We start from the raw sequence: 25,853 nt of genomic DNA on the forward strand, positions 1-25,853 counted from the left end.
CAGAAGGCTGCTACCATTCCTGCTGCCATTCCTACTGCCACATTGCTTCTTGACATCCATGAATCTGGTGACCAGACCCTGCAGAGCTGTTGCAATAGGAAAGCCATTGCCCACCCCAACTGCTCCTTACCCAAGTGTCTATGGCTTTGCTAGGCAGCAGAAAACATCAAAGCAGCAGGAAGGTGACCTCCGTCTCCTTACTGTCTCCCAGATCTCTCCAGTTCATCCAACTGGCAGAATATAATTCACGTCTAGACTAGCTGCAAGGATCTGATAAATGTGGTTTACAAATTTCTGGCCACTGCAGTACAAGAAAGAGTTTAAGATGGATGCTGAGTGCCAACCTACCATATCTACCTTATAGGATAAGAAAAAATACTGAATGCTTATAATAAATATTCCAAAGATTTTCTAAATGGCTCTAGCTTAACATTTATTTAATGAAATTTTAAAAAGTCTGATGTCTCTGAAGATTATGGGCCTGGTCACATATGCCAGGAGTCCCCTTAATCATCCAGAGGGTGGCTTCTCTTCAGCGATATCACCATTGCAAAGTTCAGAAGGCTTCTCATCCATTAGGCGATTATATCCTAAAAAAGAATTAAGTTATAGAAATAATACATGTATTATTTCGGTCTGAAAAATATAGTAAAAATACCTTTAATCCTACATCACTATCACAGTGACCACTTCCCTCTTCCTGAGGCATTAATATTTACATCTTTGTAAATGTCATAGAGTTTTGTGTTGTTTCTTCACCCAACATTGTATCATAATCATTTCTCATCTTATTGCATAACATAACCACAATTTTTAATGGCCCCATAATAGTTCGCTAATATACATGTCATCATTTACTCAGCCATTACCTTCTAGTCGAACATTTTAGTTGTTTCCAATTATTTAGTACTATAAATAGTGCTTTGAAGAGGAGCTTACGCATATGTAGACTTTCGTGGCACATTTCCAGAAGTGGAACAACTGGTTAATAATATGTACTGGTTAAAAGGTATCCATTTTTAAATGAGTATCAGTGGCTTTCGATCAATGTTTCTTAAAAATCACCTACGGTAAAAGCAGGGAAAATTTTCTCTGCCAACACTAAACAGAGCTTGCCTCTACCTGTGACATCCTTATCACTTGCCTTGGGAGCTACTCTTGGCAGCTACCAAAAATGGGGAATTGGTGCCCTCGGCCTGGAAGGCCTTGATCAACAATGCTCACATCACTGTATCTCAAATCCCTGAGAGGTGCCTGGGTTGCTGTGACCTGATCCTTGGAACCAGGGTGAGGGTAGAGTGGGTGCAGCATCTTCAGGATCTCCCCCACCCTTTCATATCTCAAGGCCCAGCTCTCCTGACCAGAAGGCTTCCCTGGATAAGGTGTCTGGTATCTCAGAAGTGTCACGTCTTGAGCCCCAGAACATGCACATTTGTGCAGATGCCATGCTTTCACAGAGACTTCCATAGACAGACAGGTCATTCCCCTACTTTCTGATTGCTCCTTCTTCCCGGAGATAGAGCAAGACAATATTGTTGAGGCTGAAATAAAGCTGCCTGGGTTACACTTAAAGAAGTCAGTTTGGGATGAGTTTAAGAACCAGGAGACCAGAGTCTTAAAAGGAAGGTAGATGCAATGCTGCAAGATTTTACTCGGAACCACTTGGCACCTGACTGAGACATCAGCCTGTAAGGACCTCCCAGGCATATCAGTCCTGAGAAAAATGTGCTGAAGGTGCCTCAGAAAGGCTCCATTCTGATGACTACTCATGTCTTGATCAGGCCGGGGGCAGGGTGGTTTTAAGCCTCTTTGTGAAAATAAGAAGAGGAACAGATTTAGCTCTATGTGCTTCCAGTGAGGGGAAAAAATTTCAACCAAATGAGTGTTCTCCCCAACCAAGCCGTCTAGCACAGGACCTTGACTCTGTCTCCTCCACGGTATATGCCCTGTGCTGCACAAAAGGTGATGCACCACTGATATCGCGCAGTGTCTCCAATTCTAGAACTCCACTCCACCCCCACGTGCGCCCTCACCCACTATCCGGCTATCATAACTGCTCCATAAATGGCATTCGCAGCAACTGTCCCCTCTCCAGGCCTTAGGAATGCCAACACTTGCTGAGCAGCACTGTTTGCAAAACCCCGGTCTCTGGGAAAGGATTATCCGTTGTCCCTGATCTCCCTCCACCCCTGGCCATGTCCCCGCTGCGGGCCCGGACGACCCTCTCCAGTGACCACCAGACCCCCCACTCCGCCCAGCCTGCCCCATGCGCGCCAGCAGCAGCCTGGAGCTAGTACAACTTCCCGGGACACCCCAACGTCTCCTCTCGCCCCCGTCCGGTTGCTTGGAAATTTGCACTGGACAGTGACGTCACACAGGAAGGCGGGACCCCAGTGTCCCGCACACCAATGGTGGGGCCGCGGCGGGCCTCTTCTTTTCCAGCGATTGGTGTCTCGGGCCCCTTTGCTCCACCCCAGCCCGCCATGGCGTCAGGCGCCGCAAAACCGGGGAGGTGGTTCCCACTTTAAGAAGTGAAGTTTTTCGCCCCCTCCCCCTCCCTGCCCACCTCCTGCAGCCTCCCGCGCCCCGCGGAGCTGGCGGATGGAGCTGCGCTGCGGCGGCGTAGGGAGCCAGGCTGTGGGGCGCAGGATGGATGGGGACAGCCGAGATGGCGGCGGCGGCTGCAAGGACGCCGGGTCGGAGGACTATGAGAACCTGCCGACCAGCGCCTCTTTATCCACCCACATGACAGCCGGAGCGATGGCCGGGATCCTGGAGCACTCGGTCATGTACCCGGTAGACTCAGTGAAGGTGAGGCGCGAGGAGACTTTGGGGACGGAGCGAGCGGACAGGAGAGTGCGCGCGCGTGCGTTTGCATCCCGCGCAAGAGCAGCCTGCGGGAGCGCCCCGAAACCACCTCTCCTCCCGGCTGCGGCGGGCGTGGGGCGCGGCACCCCCGCTCTCGCCGCTCCTTCCGCCGCGCGCCTGGGCCCCGGGGGCGCCCCTAGCCCACGAGGGTGCTCCGACCGGCGCCACGCACCGCCGCTCCCACAGCCTTCCCCACCCGGGCTGCTGGGGGCGCTGCGGCGGGGGAGAAGAATTGGCGAGCGCCCCCGGTCTCGGCGGTGGCGGCGGGGTGCCCGAGGGAGGGCGATCGGTGCCGCTTTGCACAGTCTTACCACGTCTGCCCACGCGATCCGAGGGCTTTGGGGTTCCAGCTCTTCGCGGCTCCCGCTGGCGCGCCCAGTGTCCGAGCCGCGGCGAGAGGCGTCCTCCGGTCCGTGCACGGTGGCCACGGCTGCCCACACGTGCGCAGTTTCCGAGGGAGCTGGCGGCCGGGAAGCGCTAACCACGCTAGCGCCGGGAAACGTGGCCCCTGCTCGGCCGTGCGCGCTCCGGCCCGGGTGTGTGGCTTCGGCTCCCAGGGTCTCTGGGGAGGCGTAGGAGTGGCAGGCGTTCTCCTGGTTCTTGGCAGCTCTCTTGGGAATACCGGTTCAGCGACGCCCTACGTGATCCCCTTTTCTCAGGGTTTCTGCACCTCTTCCCCCAGAAGTTCGGGCGGCTGAGCAGCCTAGAGGCAGTGAGCCCTGCAGTGACATTTGCCTTCTCTTTTTGTTGCAGGGAGGAGGGCAGGCAAGGAGAGCATGTGCTATACAACTCTTACTGTGGGTTGTGTAATAGGCACTCGGTTTGCCTGTTACTTCCCCAGGTAGTTTTACGTGCATTTCTGCAAAGAGGCAGCGTCAGCCAGGCGGATTTTTCCTGTTAGCCTGAGAGCTGCCTTCTGTCCGCCTGTTCAGGAAGGTAATGCTGGTATTGACATCTTGCACTTCTGTAGGCATAACTCGTCGAATTCATCCAGCAACCCGGGGATTAACAGATGAAGAAACTGAGGCAAAGAGCTATGAACTGATTCACCTGCCTGGGCTCATACTCCACCTGTTTCCTCTGACTGCAGCCCAAGAGTGCTTTCTGAGATTTGGGACCTCTCTGGGTGGCAGTTATCTTGAAAGGCAGGGCCCACCGAGCTCCCCCACTGGCAGCTGTAGCTTGTTGCTGATCCTGGCCCCACTTGCAAGGAGTGAAGACCAGAATGTCTAAGTCAGGGTTTTCCCTGCCCTGGGCAGCTGTCTGGGAGCTGGCAGTCAGCGGACAGACAGGAGTCCAGTGAGAGAAAGCATGGGCATTTGCAGTAAGGTGAGGCCCAAGCCTTTGATGATGCTGCTGGGCCTGAGGTATCACCTCTTCAGACCCTCCAGCATCCCCAGGGGGGAATTAAGGGAACGGCCCTTGCTGCCAGGGTTATGGAGGGCATGGGGGAGATTTTGCCTCGTAGGTTTTCACAGCTTCTCCAGGAAAGACCCTGGACAGATACCAGGTGGCATATGTATAGGAAGGAATCCGTCACATGTAATACAATTTCCCGTATTCGAAGCTGTTGTCTCCAGTGCCTTGGACAGAGTATGGGGAAAGTTAGGGGCAGGGAGATGTTATTCGAGCAGGCACTGGACCCACAGGGTGGCAGAGATGAACGTTCCATTGAGGAACTATGCCACATGTGAGGTTTTGCTGAGTGTGGTTCAGAGCATCACTACAGCTTATCTTTAGGATTAGATGCAATTAGTCATGCCTTTTCAACTCCCTATGTCAGTCTAAAGAGGCATTCGTCTTATATGTTTAAATTGTGTGTTCTGTGTTTAGTTTCTTCCCTGCCGCTCCTTCTGCCCCGTAGACGTCGTATGTTTTAATCCAGATGTCACTGTGTACTTAGTATTACTTTACATAGCAGTTTTCACCTGCGGATAGGTAACAGGGCTGTCCCAGACAAGTCACTCACCTTATGGGGCTTGACTGTAAAATGAAGGCCCTGGTTACTAGTAAGGGCTTCTTCTGTCTTTAAGCATGCAGGCTTGGTTTTAAAGCACCTCGTTTTTCACCACAACTTTCTCAGACGAGGGTAGCAAGGATTCTTCTTTTCATTTTTCAGCTGAGACAAAAGGCACAGAGAGAGTGTTAAGTGGTGTAAGCCCCGTTGCATGATCCCAGGGAGGCTTCAGCTGAGTGCCAAGGTCTGCCAACATCAACACAGTTGTCTGTGCCCAGCGTGACATATCAGGGACGCATCCATGCTTCAGTCATGGGAATGCTTCACTTGGGGAAACCTCGACTGTGTTCTTCTTAAATATTTTGGGTGATGGAGACCGTGAGTAAAGGAGTCTGGAGCCCTGGGTTGGGTTTCCAGCCCTGCCCCTAACTTGCTTCATGCCTCAGGCACTGTTCTGTGCCTTGGTGTTGTGTCTGTAAAGTGGGGGCTACGGCCCAGTTCAGTATTTCTCCCCATTCTTAACTTGTCCCCCTTTCTACTTACACAGGACACCCATTGTCCTCTTTTATGATACTTGAAATTCCAAAGAATTATTGCAGTCGAAGCCATGTCAATGTAAATTGTATGCTGGAAAAATTATCTCTGATTTTATAAGTTTGAACTTCGAATTTTGAACTTCGAATATGTGAGGTTAAGTGAGAGTATCAGGTGGGCCCGCTTTTCCCAGTTTTTCTGTCCTAGATGGTGTAGACCATGGAAGTCAGTGCTGGTCACTTTGACCACTGAGCCAGATGAGCTGCTTGCTGCTGTGGTCACAGGGGCAGAAAGCCAACCTTACTAATGCTTAAAATTATTATGTTAAATATGCTTTCCCATGAAGCCACATCCTACCCCCCCTCAGTGTCACTTTAATTACCTGTGTTTTTCAAACTGTGGGTTGTGATCCATTAATGGCATCAACATTTTAAGAAAGATTAGTCCCTCTAATGGTCAGAGTACAAAATACAAGTGTGTGTGGCATATAGTAAGAAGTGTTGCTTGGTGAAATTGTTTGGGTTGTGTGTGTGTGTTTGTGTCCCCTGGATGGCTGTGTAAAATCCCCTTCTGACTCGGAGTTATGGCCAAAAAAGTATGAAGAACACTGAACCTAATGATCACTAATGTCTCTCAAGCTCCAGCAGTCTGTGATTATTAAAGGGTTATTTGGAAGACCTTCGGCAACTTTTCTGCTCCTTCCTGTGCCTTCTTCTCTCATTTAGTCCCTGGGGGTGGACTGTGAGTGCTTATGAATCCATACAGGGCCAGGCCACCCGGACTTCTTGTCAGTTCCCAGTAACTGTATGGTCTGCATGGTACCAAGGGAAGGAGCATGGGGGCCCCGCAGCGCTTTCGCCAACCAGTAGCAATTTCCCCTTCCTTCCCAACTGGGGCTTTGCAGCAGGTTTTCCATGATTCTCTAGCTGGTGCTCCAGAGTGGCAAGTGGCGTGGTCACCTAGACCAGCATGTGGGGTGGCTGCGAGAAGCCCTGGTCGGGAGTGCTCAAGACCGTGGGGAGAATGCCAGGTGGGCGGAGGAGGAAATTCCAACCAGATTAGGCACACCATTCTAGACCACGCTGAATCCCGTGGTGGTGAAAGCGGGGGGCAAAAGGAAACAGGAAAGATTTGAAGAGAGGGAACTTCCGCTGACCCTTTCTCGGCCCTTCCCTTTGCTTCTCAGGGAAACGCTGCCTTTAACTGTGCCAGGTGAAGCCCTCCTTCCCAGCTGGGTGCCGTCCACGGAGAGGAGCCGGCAGCGAGGGGGTGAGGCTCAGCCTTCTCTTGAGGAGCTGGTGGGTGCTGAGCCAGTTGGAAAGCTCGGTTGGCCTCAGGGGTTTCTGTAGCTGACCTTGCTGAGCTTTGAGCCGCAGTGAGCCAGGCAGGTGCCAGGACGGCTCAGCATTCCTCACCTTCTGAGTTTGCTCCTCAGGGTCCCAGCCATGCAGGCTGGCTGGTAGGCAGGGTGCTCAGCGGGAGGGTGAGGGTGGCAGTCAGAGTCCCCTCCCACCCACTGCAGTGTTTTCAAAACCAAGTACAGTTCAGTAGCTGCCATTCAGCTTCAAAAGGGCGTGAAATCCCAAATTGCTCGAGTTCTTGCAAGAAAATTATAGTCATTTTTCTGTCTCTCTTCTCCTGTCTTGTCTCCTTCAGGTTCCTCCCCTCCCTTTTTTTCTGTCTTTAAGTGGGTGATGCTTTTCTAAAAGGTGCATTTGGAAGGGGTTTGGAGTCAAGAAAGGCGTACTCTGGAACTCGTGTCCTTTTCTTTGCTTCTTGCCCGCCGGTGCCATTGCCCGGATCTGCACCTGGCAGGCCTGCCACTGGAGGAGGGGGCAGACCTGACCCAGCCCCCTCCGCCCGGAAGTGGGGGAGGGGCAGTCTGGGCCAGGGCTTGAGGGGGCGCCCCTAAGATTCTAGTGGGCAGGGAAGGTGCCCTCACCTCTTCAGTAGGGAGAGGCAGTTGGGCCTGAATGGGAGATTTACCTGACTGTGTCTTTAAAGTGCCCAGGGGTGTGCACGTGTCACAGGGGAGAGGGCATTGCTCTGTGGAGTGTGTGTGTCCCGTATCTCTTCCTGGTTTTCTTTTGGGCATGTTTTAACTACCTTTGGCCATCTCATTCACGAGAGCTTTTGTCCCATCTGCTCTTCGGAGCAATGACCGACTGTAGTCCGCTCTCCCTATTTGATGGGCGTGGGTTTTTGACCCCCTTCCAACTTCAGGAGGGCTGCCTTTACCCAGCCCACTGGATGAACTAGCTTCTGTGTTGAATGAAGCCTTTGGCAGTCTCTCTTAAACCCCAGAACATTCTGGCTTTCTTCATATTTCTCCTAGTACCCAACATTTCCTTCTCAGAGAATTTTCCTTTTCTTTTTTTAATCCTCAGTGAGCCCTCCGGCCTCCTCAGTGCTGGCTGCAGACGCATCTCTACAGTCCTGCTGTTTGCGGGAGCTCTTTGGAGGGCATTGTGAGCCCTGAGCCTGCCCTTCCCCTCCCGGCCTCCACCTTGAATGTTCATGGCTGGCGTTTTCCATAGAGGGGATGTATCTAATCACTTTGTCTTTCGCTCTAGACCTCCCCTCAAGCTCTTTTGAGCCACGAGTCTCACCCTCAGAGAACTATCTTGGGGAGATTCAGATCCCTAGTCTTTGACTTACTGGTTGGGGCAGAGCCACTTCGCTTTTCTGAGTTGTAATTGCTTTGTCTGTAAAATGCAGATACTAATTTTCTCGCTGGTTTCTCTCTCCTGACCTAGCTTTCCATTGCTTTCTTCTTTCTTTATTTTTCATCACACCCCGCGGAAGTGCCTTAGAACAAGCTCCCTTATATCTGCACCGAATGTTCCTTCCCGTCTCCCCGTCCTGATAGAAATCCAGCTCTTCTCCCGAGGCCTGTCCTTCCCGGAAGCCTCTCAAGTGTAAGATTCCCGTCAGCTCGACCCCAGTCACCTCTGGGGCTCCTGCCGTCTCACCGTGACTGACCGGCCTCTTAGCCTCCCCTCTTCTTGGAGGCTCCGGTCCTTCCTCTTCTCTCTCTCTCTCTCTTTCATCTGCTCACCTCCGCCTCCAGCCTGACTTACGCTGAGAGGCAGGAGGCAGAGGCAGGAGGTGGAGTGGTGAGGAGCAGGGGCCTTTGAGCCAGACCACGTGGACTGGGTCCTGGCTCCGCTTAGTGTGACCTTGGGCAGGTCCCTCCTCCTGTCTTCTCTCTGTGCCCCATTTCCTGTCAGTGCAAAGGAGAGGGGGCTGTGAGGCTTCAGTCCCTAGAGCACTGATGAGGGAGCCTGCTGTGCTTTGAGTGCTCCCTGGGGCTCAGTGCTCACCTTCATCTCCGGCATCGTCAACAACATAGTTTTGCAGCTACTTTCCCCGTTCTCTCTGGACGTTGGTGTCTGGCTCACAGACTGCTTCCACCACGAATGAATCCCATCATCACTCTGAGAACGTACCCTCCTGGGCACCACCGGACTAACATCCAAATCCCCGTGTTCTTTATGCCCCTCAGGTTGATGGCCTGTGACTCCACGGGGCCTCATCCTAACCCCGACGGTTTCCGCCTCTGAGATCTTAAATCCACATGTGTCAGCCTGGCCCCACTGCCTAGGCTGCAGCCTGGCCCCGTCTTCCTCATCCACACGGGAGCCTGTGGCCCGCCACTGCAGCCATTCCAGGGACCTCTCTTTCCCTGCCTCACTGGTCTGCCCAAACCCTGGTCCTGGATGACGACCCAGCGCCCCGTTGGGCAGTCGAGCCCCTCTGGAGAAAAATCGCGTGTTCGTCGCCACTGTGGTGCCCTGTGTGCGCATGCCTCTGGGGCCCTCAGCCTGTCCTTCCGGGTGTCCCTGTCAGCCTATTTCCATCCTCCTCGGCAGCTCCTCAAACTCCCATCCCTCCGCCTTCTCAGCCCCTGCGTGGCGTCTTGCTCCCTCGTTCAGAGAGAAAGCAGGACCCGGTCAAGCTCACACCTTCCTGTCACTGTCCTTCCAACCAGCATGCTGTTCCCCGCCTTCCTACTGTCATAGGGAAGAGGCTCCCTCCTTTGTCAAAGGTGAATCAGCGGGCCTGGGGCAAGGCGGTGTGTGGGAACCAGCCACGGACACCTGCATTCAGTCCTGCGTCTCCATCGGGGCGCGTGAGTGACCCCTGTCAGCTCAGTGTCCTTGTCTACAGGGCGGGGATGTTAATACCCAGCCCTCCCTTCCAGGGCCGGTGAAAGAATTGAATGAGGCATCTCCCGAAAAGCTGCTGCTGCTGAGTCTGCTGTATAAATGTGCTATAAATGGTCAAGCTGGTGGCTATTTTGGTCATCTCTCTCATGAGTAACTCGGTTTCAGTATCTTTTGCCTTCCCCCGACCAGTGATTCCTTCTTTAAAGCATTTATACAGTCCAAACTTGTCCCATCTTAAATAACAAACACTGGACGTCTCACCTTGACCCCAGGGGCCCCAGGGGTCTTTCTCCTTGAAATAACAAGTGTTAGGAAAGGATCGTTGACACTTGGTCTCTGCTTCCTCACCTTGTCCGCCCCCCACCCCTCACCGGCCAGGCCTTTGGCTCTGTGCTCACCACTCTGCTGGAAACCTCCTGGAGGCTGCTATGATCTCCTTGCTTAGAAACTCAGTCATTGTTTTCCTGGCCTCTCTGATGAGGGGGCAGCTGCCTGGTCTTCCTTAGCAGTCGGCCTGCCACCCTCTCTTCTTCCCTCAGTTTCCACCTGGGTCCCGGTCGCTCACGGATGGCACACTGGTGTCTCTGGTCCTGTCTTTCTGGGAGCTGGGCATCTCTTGCCTCACAGACATGTCGTAGACGTGGCTGCCTCGGTGTCCAGGATGTGCAGTGTAGACATCCCTGCCTCCCCTCCAGCCTGGGCCCCCTCCCTCAGGAACTTGGTGACCCTGTTCAGCCTTTCTCCCGCCTCTGCCCACTCTCCCCGCCATCCCCGACCCCCCCATATGTTTTTAAGACCCTTCCACTGGTACATCTGTAGTAGCTCTTGCCTTTGTTCATCTCCCTCTCACGGCCGCCACCTTGGTTTCGGAGACTCACTGTCTCCTTTGCATTGATGGCGTCCCTGACCACCCGAGTCGCAACTGAGTACACCCTCCTTCCCCTGGCCCCCACTTCCCTGTCGCCTGGCCCTGCTGTTTTTCTCCACAGCCAGTGTGTTACCTTCTAACACACAGTGCCATTTACTTACATTTATTACTTATAGTCTTTGCATATGTTATTCATATTTAGACTATTATTTATGGTCTGTCTCCCCTTATTTGAATGTAAGCTCCCAGTGGGCAGGAATCTTGCTCTTTTGTTCTCTGGTATGTTCCCATGGCCAGAAACCATACCTAGCACATAGTAGGTGCTCAGTTAAGGATTTGTTGAATGAATTCCTGTAAATCATTCATAGCTGGTCCTGTTCGCGCTCACTGCTGAGCCCTGCAGCTTCCGTGCAGGCTGCAGCTTTGTCTTCTTAAATAGGGAAGAGTCGCAATCCCCACCTTTCAGGTGTAGTTACTACATCTAGAAAGAAAATGCAGCCAGGTTTGCAGTGAACTCTGTTTAAGCCGTGAACGTAATTTAAAAAGTATAATGCTCTCTGCAGGTGCCAGGTCATGGTTTTATCAAACTGGGAACCTGTTAAAAGATAAGGTTAGCTGATTGGAATGGAAAATCCAGCCTGTTCTGCACATGAGCAGAGCCGATGCCAGGGGCTGAAAACCAGCCCCATTTTCTGCGTGTCATATCAGGTGGTCTCTCTGCCTCATATGCCCCTAGCTATCCCCATTGCCTGCAGAATAAAGCCCGAACCTTGAGCAGTGTGCAGAGACCCAGACCAACCCCCCTCTGACTTGTCCACCAGAGTGAGTATTTAAAGGTATTCTGTGAATAGTGGTTGAATGAACGTAGGCACAGTTGTTTTAAAGAGATGTGGTGGTGGGCGCCTGGGTGGCTCATTTGGTTGGGTGGTCTGACTCTTGTTTTTGGCTTGGGTGATGACCTCAGGGTTGTGGGATCAAGCTGCCCGTCAGGCTCCACACTCAGCAGGGATTCTGCTTGAGTTTCTCTCCCTCTGTCCCCACCGCACCCTCCTCGTGTGCACCCCCCTTTCTAAAATAAATAAATAAATCTCTCCAAAAAAAAAAAAAAGAAGAAGAGATGTGGGGAAAAAAGTTCTTTGAAACATGCTATTAAACAAATGCTAGTTTTAATTTTTTTGGTGTTGTTTTTGAATCCATGTGTACATTGCCCATAGAAAGACTTTCTCAGCCCTTTTGTTTGTCCTTTTATTTTTTTATTTTTTTTTTAAGATTTTATTTATTTGACAGAGACAGACACAGCCAGAGAGGGAACACAAGCAGGGGGAGTGGGGGAAGGAGAAGCAGGCTTCCCGCTGAGCAGGGAGCCTGATGCAGGGCTCTATCCCAGGACCCCAGGATCATGACCTGAGCCGAAGGCAGACGCTTAACGACTGAGCCACCCAGGCGCCCCATTGTTTGTCCTTTTTTTGCAGTAGAATTCGCAAGCCACAATTCTATCCCGATGAGGCTGTTAATTCATCTGGCCACCCACTTCATTCCACGCTTACTGCGCGCCTTCCCTGCCAGTCTCTGTGCTAGACACCGGGCAGCAAAAATAAGTCCTGGCCCCTGTTCCCAGAGCATTGCTCCCTATAATTAGATCCTGAGCTAAGGTGGCAGGACTGGCTCCCTTGGAATGGCCCAACTTGGTATTTACTTTCAAAGGGGCACAAGGTCTGGGGTGTCCGGACTCTGGAGTGCTCAAGCTGCCATCTTGCAGGTCCGGAGGCTGCCCGGGGAGCATCATTCTGGGCTTCTTTGCTGTGCAGTCTTGAGTTGGCTCCTTCCCTGGTAGGAGACAGTGGCCCTCAGTTGTCCTCCCCACCCCCCGCCCCCCGATCCTCTTCCTCACCCCTGAGGTTGTTAGTCATTCTGGAAGCTGAACTTGGCTCCCAGAAGGTGCCTCTGAAAACGTCCTCCACCCTACCAGTAACCCCACACAGTCGGGAAGGGCCGTTGTCTGGTCACTAAGAGGTGTTACGTTTTCACATTCATGCTTTCTCTCTGAAGAGAAAACAAAACATGTTGAAATAGAAATCCCAGCAGCAGCTTGGCTGAAGCAAGAGTTGCATAACAGCTTTAAGAAACGTCTGGCCATTGTTGGGTCAAGTGGGGGGCTGCAGCTTCGTGTTGCTGAGAGGACTTCCTCTGGGGCCTCTGGATCTCGCATCCGGCGAGAGACCCAGAAAGCGGTGGCACCCTGAGGTCTGGCTGGCAGAAGCCCCTGCCCGGTTGCTCCTTGTGGTGACAACTTTGGTTCCCTGGCATGGCCATAAGGCTCCATTTGAGATGCTCCTGGGGGCAGGGGCTGGTGAGGGCCGTGTGTGCTGGCGTGGAAGCCTCTAGAAAGGGCACTGCCCCGGGGCCATGGACCAGTTTTGAAACCTTGGCCAAGTTACTTCTCTAGGCGAAGCTGGTGTCTCCTTGTCTCACAGACTAATACTAATCTTCTAGACTAACAGCATCTGCTCACCCACTTGACGGGGCTGTTGAGAAGCTCAGGCAGGATCGTGTTTGTGGGCGGCTTTTGTAAACCCGGACTTGCCCAGATAATGCCAGATCGTATCAGAGGCAATATGCTTAATGATTAAGAGAGGAGAGCGGTTCAGGTTCACAGCACAGGGTCTGGGGCCAGACTGCCCGGGAACGGTGCCTAGACAAGCTGCTGACATACTCTCTGTGCCTCCTTTTCCTCATCTGTAGAACAGGGATAATCACAGTACCCACCTCAGAGTGTTGCTATGACAATTAATTACAGTACACCTCGAGTGTTAAGAATAGCGTCAGGTACCTGGTAAGCATTTGGTTAATTTTAGCTTTTCTATCATTTCTAAAAGTGTTATTACTTGAACGCCTGTTTATGCTTGTATGTTGCTTTTGCACTTTATATTGCACTATTTTTGTACTGTTCTCACCTGCATTCTGTCATTGGATTCTCTTAGCTCTCCTTTGAAGGTGGGAAGAGGCATGTGCTGTTTCTCATTTCACAGATGAGAAAACTGAACTTCAGAAAAATAAGATGCTCTGGAAGTTGGGCATTTTCTGTTACTCCAGAGCTAAAGGGGGACAGTGAGGAAGGAAGCAGGTGGGAGCAAGCAAGTGAGGTGCCGGGGAGTAGACTCACATGTTAATGGCAGCAGAGCCCCTGAGCTGGGTTCTGAGACGAGATGATGCGGCCCCAGCTGCGTTTTGGGGAGGGAGGAACTGGAGTTAAGGGAGCACCAGCAGCGACTCAGAGTCCAACATGGAACGCAGGGAAGAGGAGCAAAGATCACCCCGTCTTCCCTCCCTGTCCCGTCTGCTTACTGCCTCTAGGAAGAAAATAGAGCCAGGCTTGCAGCAGACAAACCTTCCTACTGTTTAAAAGTATAAAGCTCTCTGCAGGTGCCAGGTCATGGTATTTATTATCAAATGGGGATCCTGTGAAAGGGGTAAGGTTAGCTCATCGGAATGGAAAATCCAGGCTCTATTTCCAGCCACTGTGGGATTCGCTGCATGGCCTCGGGCGCTTCACCTCTCTCCTTACACAGTGTCTTCCATCTGTTGAGTGAAGACCAGGGTGGCCCCTCTGCTCCCGCCTCGTTCGCTGGATTATACTCAGAGCCTGCTCAGAAACACATTCAAAACTGATCCCGTAGGGCTGGTGTTGAGAGGAGCTGCGTGTGGCTACTGAGATGAAGAACCGTGAACGACAGGGCCTTGTGCAGGGAGGACAAGCAGGGTGCCCCGGGGCAGTTAGGGCCCCGTTCATCTCTGGGGGTCAGCATTTTGTAGGCTCACTTTTACTTTTTAAGTGAGCCTGCCCTTCCAGTGCCAGGCAGATGAGGCTGGGGATTTTCCCACTGTGGTCCCTCCTGTCTCTGTTTTCCTTGTTTTTTCACAACTGCTGTCATAGAAAAGTAAGAGGGGAAGGAGGCAGGACACAGATGCCTTTGTCTTGAGGTCCTCCCGTCCTTGTTTCTGCATGCTGCCCGCTGTGAGGGTTTTGCTGGCTCCTTGCTTGCCCCGGGCCTGGCAGTAGGTGCGGAAGGTGGTGGGTGGACATGGGCAGCCCGCAGGAAGCTTGCCAGCGAGGCCTGCTCAGGACAGGAACACGCCGGGCACTGCCTCTGACTTGTAGTGCCCCACTCCCCCCGTTCCCCGGAATAGGGGATGTCCCAAGGATGTCCCGGGGCTGTCATGAGCCTGGATTAAAGGAGCAGGGTGGTTAGCTGATGAGCAGCTCTATAAAGAAGTCAGACCAGAGCAGGGAAGCCTTTCCAAAGGAAAGATGGTGGTGGTATATGTATACGTGTGTGTGACGGTGGAAGGGGCAGACCCAGGGCGTGTCTTAAGTGAGGAACCAAGTCAGTCTCTTTTCTTAGTCACTGTCTCCGTGCCTTATTTGCTAAATGTGGGCTTGTGTTAGCCTGATTCAGAGAACCGTGGAAGAGTTGAAAGGCCTTTGCAACAGTGCAGCTTCATCCACTGGACTTCACTGAATGAAAGTAAGGAGCGAGGACATACGGAGAGTGACTGCATGTGCTGGGTACCAGGGAGCCGAGGCCTCGCTTGACACCTCGGAGGTCTCTCCCCGCAGAAGTCCCCATCTGACAGGGAGGACAGATAGATTGATGAATCCTTCCTGTAGTGGGTGTTGAGCCTGTCCTCAGGGACCCTGCCCCTCATCTGGAGGGGTCAGGAAAGGGCCCCTCCAGGAATTCTCTCAGTATATCTAGACCAAAGGGGTTGCAGATGTTAGAACAAAGCTGTGCCATTCTCTCTGTCCCCTAGGCTGTCACATCCTGTCCCCAAGGTGCTCACCATAATCAGGACACCTACACCCCTCTGACACTCTGCTTTTGGGGTTCTGCTCGGAGCCTTCTGACTGCAGAATCCATGGAGACAGTTTTCGTGGTTCGAGGTCACCACACCGGGGCCTCCATGTGAGACCTGCCCCCTGTTCTGGAATTTTCTCGCCCCCTCCCCCTTCTCTGCAGTTTCTTCTTTTTCTCCCTCATGTTCTGGGGTTTTAATTCCCTGTCCGGCTCCCAAGTGATGGCCAGGTGGCTTTCCCTCCCTGAGTGGGACCTTTTACCGCAGTGCTAAAGACCAGAGGAAAGCGGGAACAAGGAGGGAGGGATGAAAGCTGTCGTACCGGAGGCATTTCTGCTCGTAACTGGCTCATAATTAATGGGTGGCATTGGTGGCCAATACCGGCTTCAGGAGCAGCCAGAGAAGTGGCTGAAAATTAAATACCGTCACGTGACTTGTGGAGGGTCAGGGTTTGCCTGAGTGACCTTTACTAGCACAGGTCATGGCTTGTAGGGTTATGAGGGAGAGCCCTGACAAACAATGTAGGTGACCAGTGTGCTTTCCCGAGGACAGAGACTGATCTGGAGCCCCGTAGCACCTGGACCTCTTCCTGACACTCCGATTCGAAGGTCATTCCTTTTCGCTTTTTAAAGGCCACTGTGGAGCTGGACATTTTTCCCCGCCCTCTCTTCCCTTTTAGCCTATCTGGCTCCAGTGGAGCCTCCTACAAAATGCAGAGAGTACAGTTCCCGGGGCTTGTCCCATCTGCCTGTGGCAGTTTTGATAAAGAGCCTGAAACTGGACTCTTGAGGAATGTTCCCCCTTGTGTCTGCATTAGTCCAGGGTTTAGACAGAAGTTCTTGGAACTCGCAGCTTTTGGAGACCAAGTCCTGTTTCTCTAAAAGGCCAGTCCGGTGACATGGGCAAGAATTGGGTGACTCCAAGGCCAGCCCTTTCTCTCTGTGCCTGCGGATTCCCCTGGCACAGGAGGTCTTTGTTACCAAATCTGTTGGCTGAGTGTTTTGAAGGAGGACGTGTGTGGGCCTTTTCAGTGTCCTTAGACAATGCTGAGCTGTTAACCCAGAAGAAATGGTCAGGGGAGAAGCCAAGATTTGAGCTGGTTGAAGTTCTGCCATAGAAAGTGTCCTATCAGGACAAGGAGCTATCAGTGAAATGGCTAAAATCCTTCATAGTATGTGACACTTGGGAACTCGCTTTTAATGTGATTGATTGTATTTCATTTCTTTTCCCCCTTGAATCTTGGCTTCTCATATAACAAACTGAATTAACATACACGTATTTACACCATCCAGGAGGGATGGCGCGGTAAGTGAGCTTTCTTCGCAAATTACTGCATATTTATTGTTCACAACTAGAGCTTTGAGAATGTCCGCTTCAGAAGAGGCTTTTCATCACAAAAGCAATGTAATAGCAATAAGGAGTATATTGACAAGTTGGCAGGACCTGCAGCGCCTTCTGTGCTTCCAGAAGAATCTTTCGAGTTTCGGGAGGAGGTAGAGAAGCGGTTGGCACTGCTGTCTGTCACGATCAAGGGGTGCACGCTGGGACAGGTTCAGGTGGAAGCACGTTCCGTTTCTCCCTGGACTCGGCACTGTTCCCCCACGGGCTTCTGACGCCGGCAGCGGGTGCTCTCCCTGACCTTGGGTAAGAAGTCTCGTTTTCAACTTCCCCCGGGTGTCTCTTTCAAGGGTCCTTTGTATTTTCTGGTAATCCAGGCACAAGACAGTTTCTGAAATTCTCTTTCCGACCCTAAGAACCGAAAGTCACTACAAAGCTGGACTTTTACCAGAAACTGCTTTAAATTGGAAACAGATTTCTGATCTCTGAGCAGCCAGTTTAAGGGACAGGGAGAATCTTTGTCAACCCAGAACTTGAGCACAAAGGGCAGGGAACAAACTAAGGAAAAGTGAGGCAAAAGCGGATTCTTTCTGTACATCAGCATTCGCCTTTTATTTTATATTTTTTAGCAGTTGGCTTTTTTTTTTTTTTAAGATTTTTATTTATTTATTTGAGACAGAGAGAATGAGAGAGAGAGAGCACATGAGAGGGGGGAGGGTCAGAGGCAGAAGCAGGCTCCCTGCCGAGCAGGGAGCCCGATGCGGGACTCGATCCCGGGACTCCAGGATCATGACCTGAGCCGAAGGCAGTCGCTTAACCAACTGAGCCACCCAGGCGCCCCTTAGCAGTTGGCTTTTTAGAGTGAATTGTAATTAGCTTAAGATGACCAGAGGCCCACCAACCGAGTGACTCTGAGAAAAGCACTTCACTTCTGCGAGTCTCAGTTTCTTCATCTGTAAAATGGCAAGATTGAACCCAAACTAAATGATCTCTTAGGAAGTTTCCAGTTCTAAAATTTCCACCCTTTATTTCCATGGGGCATTATAACTTTGGGACATCCTCTTCTGACTTTGAATGTATAGACTTGGAGACACTTCTCTTTAGAGGAGGACGCTGGAAGACCCCTTCCCCGGAATTTCTACCAGGGGGATAAGGAGCAGGGAGAGGAACCAGGTGCCAATATACCATTTGGGGTCCCTGCATCCTAGTGCTAGTCCTTACTAGACTACTAGAAATTATAGTCTGTTTAATTTCCTTGAAACTTCCAACTACAATGCTTAAAGACTGAAAACCATTCATTCAGGCAATTCCAGAAATGCTGAATGGCCACAGCCCCACCCTGGAATCAAGGGGAGCCATGTAGCAGATGCTTCTGGAAGGCCCTGTTTATAACTCTGACTCCGTCCTGCCGGGGACCTTTTACAAGTTCACTACCAGGAAGCTGAGTCATTGAGGGGTCAGCTGGCATGGCCAAGGTCAGGCAGCGTTGCCAGCAGCACAGATGGGTTAGCCCAGACGACCCGAGCATTTGGGGGAGCGCTTTTGGGAGTGACAGAGTGGGGTGGGCTCCTCACTTGGGAGGCTCTTGGTGGTGTCCCCTCACGGTGACGGGAGCACCACTTCTCCCCATGGTTTGTGCTCCCATTTAGATTGCACAGTGAGAAACGTTCTCCTGTGTCCTTTACCTCCTTTCTTCCCCCCCCTCTTCCTCCTTCTCTCTTCCCACATCCAAGGCCGGAGGTCAGAGCCAGACAGACTGAAGGGTGAAATGATCCTCACCGCTGCCGTGGTTTTCAGGGCTTACTGTGGGCTCAGTTCCCGGTGCTGCCAGGGACACCAGCCTTCTCGGGGCCTCTGGCCCCCTCCCACCTGCCACTGCCCGTGCCCCAGGTAGCCCCTGTGCGCTGAGCTCCACTTGCCCGACTCCCCAGGCTTCAGAGGCCCTTCCGGGACCCCTCCCCACATTTACAGGAGGCTCCCTGCCTTTGCTCTCCTTGCATTGTCCCCTTTACTCTGCTTCAGGACCCTTAGACTTTGTCATTTTTTTTTAAATTTGCATGGTTTTTGGTTTACTATCGTTGTCCTTACTAAGACGACAGACCCCTTGAAGGCAAGGACTCAGCCCCAGCACCCCTGTGGGCACACTGATGATGTTTGTGCAGTGGGGAAAAAAACCCCGTAGTTTGACCACGCCAGGCTCCCGCTCTGCCTTCTGGAAACCCTTCTCGTCAGACGGCTTCAGTTTAAATCCTTTAAAGCCCTGGTTTCCAGGACGAGGGTTTTAGTCAGCATGAAAGCTCAACCATGATTGCAGGTCCCTGCCATTGCTTTCAGCATCCAGGAAAACATAAACATGACTCCCCCAAAAGCTTATGAAACAATTTGTCCATGCAGACATTTGTACGTGTAAGTGGATTCCGGAGGCTGGGAGGGGAATCTTCGGGGTGTTTCCTTTGGTCTCTTTCCTCTGAGAGAGACCCAGAGAACATCAAGCGTGGTGTTTCTGGTATTTGGGGTTTCTTTCTCTGTCACTGGCTGGTGTGCAAGGTGTGTGAAGAAAGCAGGAGAACGTCCTCCCCAGCTGTGACCTGACCCCACCCACACATAAATCAGCCAGCATTATGGAGATAATTGGATCTTAGCATTTGTGGGGAATCTGGCTTCAGTAACATCTGGGAAATTTACCCTGAACCCCTGCTTAGACTTCTAGCATACACTGAACTCTGGAGCCCAGCTCTGATGGGGCTACTTCCCTGCGTGGGAGGCCCCAGAAAGGCGCGTTGTGCATGTGGGACTCGGCTAGTGTGTAACCCTTTGGGGGAGCAAGCAGCAAGGAGACAGCTGTTTGGCAAGGGGCGCGCGTGCGGGGTTTCAAGGGCCTACTTTGTGTATGCCCGTGGGTGACATTTTGTGTCCCTCTGCGTCCTTGACCGTCGGTTATTGAGTGTGTCCGTTTTATAAAGCACAGTGCCAGGGCACTGAGATCGCAAACGCGTGAGGCCGTCCCCAGACTTTATTGGAAGACAGGCATGCAGACGTGTCACCTGGTAATAATTATAAGTAGAGAAATGAGCAGGAGAAGGCTGGCGACAGGGCTGCTTTGAAAAGTCTTTTCCTCCTGTGGATAACAGGCTAATAGTGGGGCATGCTTTAGAAGGCAGGGCCTCCGTGAAGGGTGTGGAAGCTGGTGTTGCAGAAGCTGACGGGACCACGCTTGACTTGAGAAGCGCGCGCAGGGCTTCGGAGGCGCCCGGCTCCCTGGGCCTGTCTGGGACGGATTCCAGGAGGGCCGTCGCCTCCGCTCCGTGGCTCTGACGGCCTGTCACCCGTGTCGGCACCCAGTCTGTCACATACAAACACGTGGCTGGCTTTTGACAGCTCCCTCCATGCCTGAGCAGCTGGGGTTACTGATCCCTGGGATGATATCTTTTGGGGTGGCCCAGGCCAGAGTGCCCTGGACAGGGAAGTGCTGTCTCATTGAGGCTGGGGGCCAGCCTACCGGAAAGGACGGAGAGTCAAACTCTGCATCTTAGCCATTTCTGCCTCCCGGGGAAGCTTTGCCTTCTTTCTGAGAGCCCCTGGGCTGATCTTCCAGGTGCTTCCTTCCAAGGCAGGCTCTGGAGCCAGGAATACTGTTGTGTCTGGGGGATCGCGCTGTGCATTCGAGACCCCTGACTGCCTTCACCAAAAACAAACAAATAATAAAAAAAAAGACTGCTATCTCAGGTGTTAGAGGAAGTCTAGGGAATTATTTGATTGTGCCAGGATTTCAGATGTGGAATGAGCTATGGATTAGATTTAGGATTTTAAAAAGATTGCGGTAAAATACATATAAAATTTACCATCGTGACATTTTTTTCTTTTTTCTCATTTTCATGAAGTTTTTAATTTTAATTCCAGTATAGTTAACATACAGTGTTATATCAGTTTCAGGTGTACAGGACCATCTTAACATTTTTTAAAGAGATTTTATTTATTTATTTTGAGAGAGAGGAGAGAGAGAGAGAGGGAGAAGCAGGCTCTCCGCTGAGCAGGGAGCCCGATGCGGGACTCGATCCCCGGACCCTGAGCTCATGACCTGAGCCAAAGGCAGACACTGAACCGACTGAGCCACCCAGGCGCCCCCCCTCTTAACATTTTTAAGTGTGTAGTTCAGTAGCGCTGAGTACATTCACATTGTACAGCCACTCTCCAGAACTTCTTCATCTTCTCAGAGTAAAACTGTCCTCATTAAACAATCACTCCCCCTTCCCCCCCCACCCCCTGCAGCCCCTGGCAACCCCCATTCCGCTTTCTGTCCCTGAATTTGGCTACTCTAGGTGCCTCATGGAAGTGAAATCATACAGTATTTGTCTTTTTGTGATGGGTTTATCACATCATGTTCATCCTCATCCATGTTGTAGCTTGTGTCAGAACCTCCTTCCTTTTTAAGGCTGCATAATAATATTGTATGATAGACCACATTCTGTTTGTCCATTCACCCACGGATGGACACTTGGGTTACTTCCACCTCTTGGCTAGTGTGAATAGTGCTGCTGTGAGCATGGGTGTGCAAATATCTCTTTGGGATCCTGCTTTCAATTTTTTTTCGTTATAAATCAGAAGTGGGATTGCTGGATCATATGATAATTCTGTTTTTAAATATTTTTTGGTAACCACTGTTTCCATAGGGGCTGTACCATTTTACATTCCCAAGGACAGTACACAAGGCTTCCAGTATCTCCTGGATTCCCCTCCCCTCTCCTCTTCTCTTCTTCCTCCCTCCCTCCCCCCTTCCTTCCTTCCTTCCTTCCTTCCTTCCTTCCTTCCTTCCTTCCTGCCTGCCTGCCTGCCTTTTAAATACAGGTGTTTTAAAGTTGCAAGTAGGCCTGATGTATAGTAATGTAGATATATAGATTTATCTCCCCCAAATAAGACACAACCCACACACATTTGTTTTTCAAAGGATTCTTTACTAGTTTTATAGGTTTAGACTGTATGAGGCCAAAAAGGACCTCCTTAGAGACATCAGTATTAACTCCATTGATCCATTTGACAGATACTTGCAATTGTAATAGACCGTGAACAAAACAGAAGAAATCTCCCATCTTTTCTGGTGTTTACCTGCTGGTAGAAACCCATGTTGATGCCCAGCTAGGCTACACTGCTTCGAGGTCCTTAGAGATTTGAGAGCAGAGCTGGCTTGGAGTCTGGGTCTTCTCACTCTTGAAACAGGACTCTGTCCGTTTGATCATACTCACATTTAAGTGCACATTTTGGGGAGATTGCTCTGTTTGGGAAAGTGAGACACGCTTGGTGGAAACATCCGTGCCCTGCAGCGCCATGTGGCTCGATCCCCCAGAATCCAAGGGACCTGCGAACCTGCCCATGCCCATGGCGAGGGCCCAGGTCCTGCAGGGTGACCGTGGAGCCCAAGCCAGGGGCAGAACCCACAGAGGACTCCCCGTGCCCCATGCTGTAGCCCTTCTTGGCCCCATCTGGCTATTTCTCTACAGTTCAGAGAGGAGCCAGCCCTTGAGCACGGGGAGGGCCCTCTCCACGGGGGTGACCTCAAGGGAATGGGCTGCAGTCAGCAGTGTCAGGGAACCTTGGGACTTCAGCAACGGTTAAAGGTTTCCAGAACCACCCTTGGCGCTGAGCAGCCAGGCCCGGCGAGCCAGCTTCCTGAGGCACTGTCATCTTGGACCCTCTGTGCCCGCGTAAATTGACACTGGTGATTTTCCCTCTACCTTTCAGGCTACCCAAGTTCCCTTTGTTACATAATCAGGATTAATGTAGGCAACCAGGTCCATTTGTTTAGAAATTGAGAGCCAAAAAAGGTGAATGTGGGAGTGGGGCCGGTGGAAGGGACAGAGGCCCCTGTGGGTGCTGTGGGCAAGTGCCCTGGCTTTTCTGGGCCTCAGTTTCTCTTCTGTTAATAGGCAGCAGAACTACAAGCTGCTTGGCCTGTGGTGAGGGTGACTCAGGTAATCTAGTCTCAGCGTGTGGTAATGGTGGGGGGCGGGGTGTTGCCTCCCAGGGCTGATCTCCTCCGAGGGAATGAGGGTTTTCTGAAGGAATTACAGTAAAAGTTACATCTTCCTAGGAATTTGCAGTTTATCCAACAAACAAACAAACAAAAACCCCACACATGCCAGACCCCAGGCAAAGGGCTTGTCGTTCATTATTTCCTTTAATCCTCACAGAGACGTTAGGAGGTAGGTGCTGTTATGATCCCCCGTTCACAGATAAGGGAGCAGGCTCAGAGAGATTGAGTAACTTGCCAAAGGTGCAAAGGTGTGAGGAGGAAGCCAAAGAGTTGGGGGGGTTTAGACTCAGGCGGAGCCCTCGAGCCTACGGTGCTAGCCGTTGTGGGTCTGGAATCCAGTGGAAACGAGAGGGCCACCTCGCTTTGTCCAGCCTCTTTCTGATCAGAGGGGAGGGTTGGGTTTCACTCCTCTCGCTACCTTGTGAGGTTATAGGAACTGGGGCATGGAGTCCTCAACACCAGGGCTCCCTGGCTGGCCGCTTCCTTCTGGGACCCTGGGGTCTATTGTGTGTGTGGTTTATGGCCTGTCCTACTCTGTAGTCTGATGTTCAGTTCAGACCTGTAAGGAGATCCTTTGTGCCAAACAGCCATTTGTCAGCAAGCAGGGGAGAAAGCCCCACACCTTCCCGGCAAGATTAAGCTAGTTTTGCTGGTGATTCTTAATAATATTTCAAAACCTTTTTATTAACATAGGTGGTTCCCTAAACCACTTAGGGAACATGCTGGAACCCTTACAAAAATAATGACAAAGATGATAAACATGTGTTGAGCACCTCCTAGACTGTGCCAGGTGATCCATGTGCTGAGAAGTTTTCTTGAGGATCCATTGCAGGAAGCACGTGAGGGAGGGGTTTTCGCAGATGAGGGAACTGCCATTCAGAGCAGTTGAGTAACTTCCCTCAAGTGCATACAGCTGAAAAATAGAATAGGACCTCGATTGTGAGGTGGTTGAGGACACAGGACGTCTTTGTGTCCTTGGTCCTAATCACAGAGTCAGGCCTAGATTAGAAGCCCACCATGTAATTTTTGATTGAATGGTTACAGTTCAAACCCCAGGGACCATCTGAGCGTCAGGCCGGTAGGTGGTTGAACAAGGTGTCTTTGAGATTCCACAGTTGGGATTTTCAGCAAAAGCTTGAAGGCTGGTCAGCAGGGCAGGGTCTGGGAGCTAGAGTGCTGGCCAGTCCTGGCGCAGTGGTGATCAGCTCTTGGAGCTATGGGCTCAGGTCACATAACTGTTTCCTCATTAGAGAAGACAAAGTGGAGGTTGGGGGGTGCTTGATGGGTGGCAGAAGTCTGAAGTCAAACAAAAGCCCATCGGGAGCCCCACCGTGCCAAACCATGACGGCAGAGCCTTGAGGGCTGAAGGTAGAGGGCAGGGCCTGGACTGGTCATGTGGAGAATCAGTGCCTGGATTCTGTTCTTCTGCGCTCAGGTAATCCTGGTGCCTTGGGGTGGCGTCATGCGCTTCTAGGGTATTTCCATGTGGAATCTTGCATTAAATTTGTTCTTTGATGTGGCGTTGCGATGCCTCACTGGGTTTACCAATGTGCAAGGAAAATAAAACACTTTTGAGAATGAGGTATTTCTTCAGTTCTGCCCCTGACATCTTGTCCTTACTTGTAGGTGGGGCGTTTTATAAGCCAATGACATAGACAAGGCTGCTGAGTCAGGGGAGGCCCTGGAGAGGCCAGGATCGCGCAGTGAATTAAATTCTTTCCCGAAAGCAGCCTGAACTTTGGAATATTCAGTCTTAGCCTTTGAATACTGTGGGAGTGCCAGGCTTTCATCCATCAACATGCCCCTCCTGCCCACGAGCTGGGCGGGAGAATGGCTCAAGCCCTTTTTGAGGAGAGAGAATGGGTTCGTACTGAACGAGCCACTATTACCCAGTTCCACCTGGGACCCGTGGCCAGGCTGATGGCCAGCAATGCGAAACAGTGAAGCTCTGTGACCTCCATGTGATTGGGCTCATGACTCTCTTTAAGTACCCTGCTTGCAGCCTGGACCCTCAGAAGCTTCGTGGTCTTAACCAGTGAGGATTTGGGGGACTTTGACGTAGATGGGGCTACTCCCTCTTCAAAAAGGTCGGGCACATACAGGGTGATGTCCATATCACTTAGCATGGTAGGAGAAGCAGAGCACATCAGAGACAGGAAGGAAGTTGGAGATCACCTGTGATCCCTAACTGTCCACCCCCTAGTGAGAGGTTGGGTGGCCTGCCCATTCAGAGTATGGCTCTGGAGCCGGTCTGTGTGTACTCTGTGACCTTGGGAGCTAGTTGCTTAGCCCTTCTGTGCCTCAGTTTCCTTGTTTGTAAGATGGGGATAATTAGTTGCTAGTGTGACTCTTTTGTTATTATAATTATTTTGTGAGTGGCGGCATTGGGGCTCAGAGAAGCAAGCTGTCTTGCTTAAGGCCACACAGTCCTTAATACCAGATGTGGGACTAGAATGCGGGACCCTTGCTAGAGCCAGACAAGGTGGATAGTGTGACTGGTGGTTCAGGCTTCCCCTCCAGCCTCACTTCCCATCTTCCGGTGGGGTCACCAATCCCATCCGTGCACTCCAAGCCCTGTTACCTGGAACCTTGGGAACTTTCCCACCTGTAGGGCAGCAATAACTTAATCCTTTGGTCCGACCACAGACTGGATGTTCTAAGTATGTCCTGGGTACATTGGGTCGGAGCCAGGCACGGATTCTTTCATCCCTGCCTCCATCTGCTGGAGAATCTTCTAGAGAAGGGGAGGAGTGACCAGGCTTAGCTCCTAGGATAAAGGGCTGTGGGAAAGTGCTTTGAGCCATAGCAGGGCGGTGAGCGGCTACCCGTGGGTGTGGGGTGGTGGCACAGTGGCCTTGCTTGGGGCCACAGCTGCGGAGAGAGCAGAGCGTGGCCAGCCTGTAACGAGACCCGGCAGGGAGGGCTTCTATTGCCTGGGCCTGAACCCTCCTCCCAGACGCTGGAGGCCCCATCCGTGTTGGTTACCGTGTGGCTCCTCATAGCTACCGTCATGTGCAGTACGTAACCATGGAAAACACTGGAATATAAAGTAAATTCCAAATGCCTGAGCAAGCTGTTCAGAGCCTCCCATAGTCCAGCCTCAACCTGCCTTTCTCTCAGCAAGCATTTATTGATTATCTAATGCTCAGCCACCCTCCTGAGCCCAGGATTACCTCTCCATCTGCACCTTACCTCTGCATTTCCCCTGAAGCATACACTTCAGCCATACCTTCCTCT

General features: G+C 51.7%; 1 protein-coding gene and 1 long non-coding RNA gene across 3 annotated transcripts in view; one reads left to right on the forward strand and one right to left on the reverse strand.

Annotated features, from left to right (window-relative positions):
- Positions 1-420: 420 nt before the first annotated feature.
- Positions 421-3,689, reverse strand: LOC118022095. Its single transcript, XR_004682374.1, has 2 exons — positions 3,180-3,689; positions 421-590 (listed from the first exon to the last, which is right to left on the reverse strand). It is a non-coding gene; the product is annotated as an uncharacterized LOC118022095 (long non-coding RNA).
- The window catches only part of SLC25A37 (solute carrier family 25 member 37), a 40,169-nt gene continuing 16,767 nt past the window's right edge, over positions 2,452-25,853 (forward strand). Inside the window, exon 1 of one of the 2 annotated variants that reach the window (XM_035022579.1) lies at positions 2,452-2,811. In XM_035022579.1, the coding sequence (XP_034878470.1) occupies positions 2,602-2,811 (210 nt within the window). In that variant the 5' untranslated portion in view covers positions 2,452-2,601. Of the gene's footprint in view, positions 2,812-16,181; positions 16,556-25,853 lie in introns of those variants that run through there. The other variant, XM_035022580.1, reaches the window with a different exon arrangement.

The sequence above is a fragment of the Mirounga leonina genome, unplaced genomic scaffold (genome assembly GCF_011800145.1).
Source record: "Mirounga leonina isolate KUSES-001 unplaced genomic scaffold, KU_Mleo_1.0 Mir_176, whole genome shotgun sequence".
Taxonomy (NCBI): Eukaryota; Metazoa; Chordata; class Mammalia; order Carnivora; family Phocidae; genus Mirounga; species Mirounga leonina.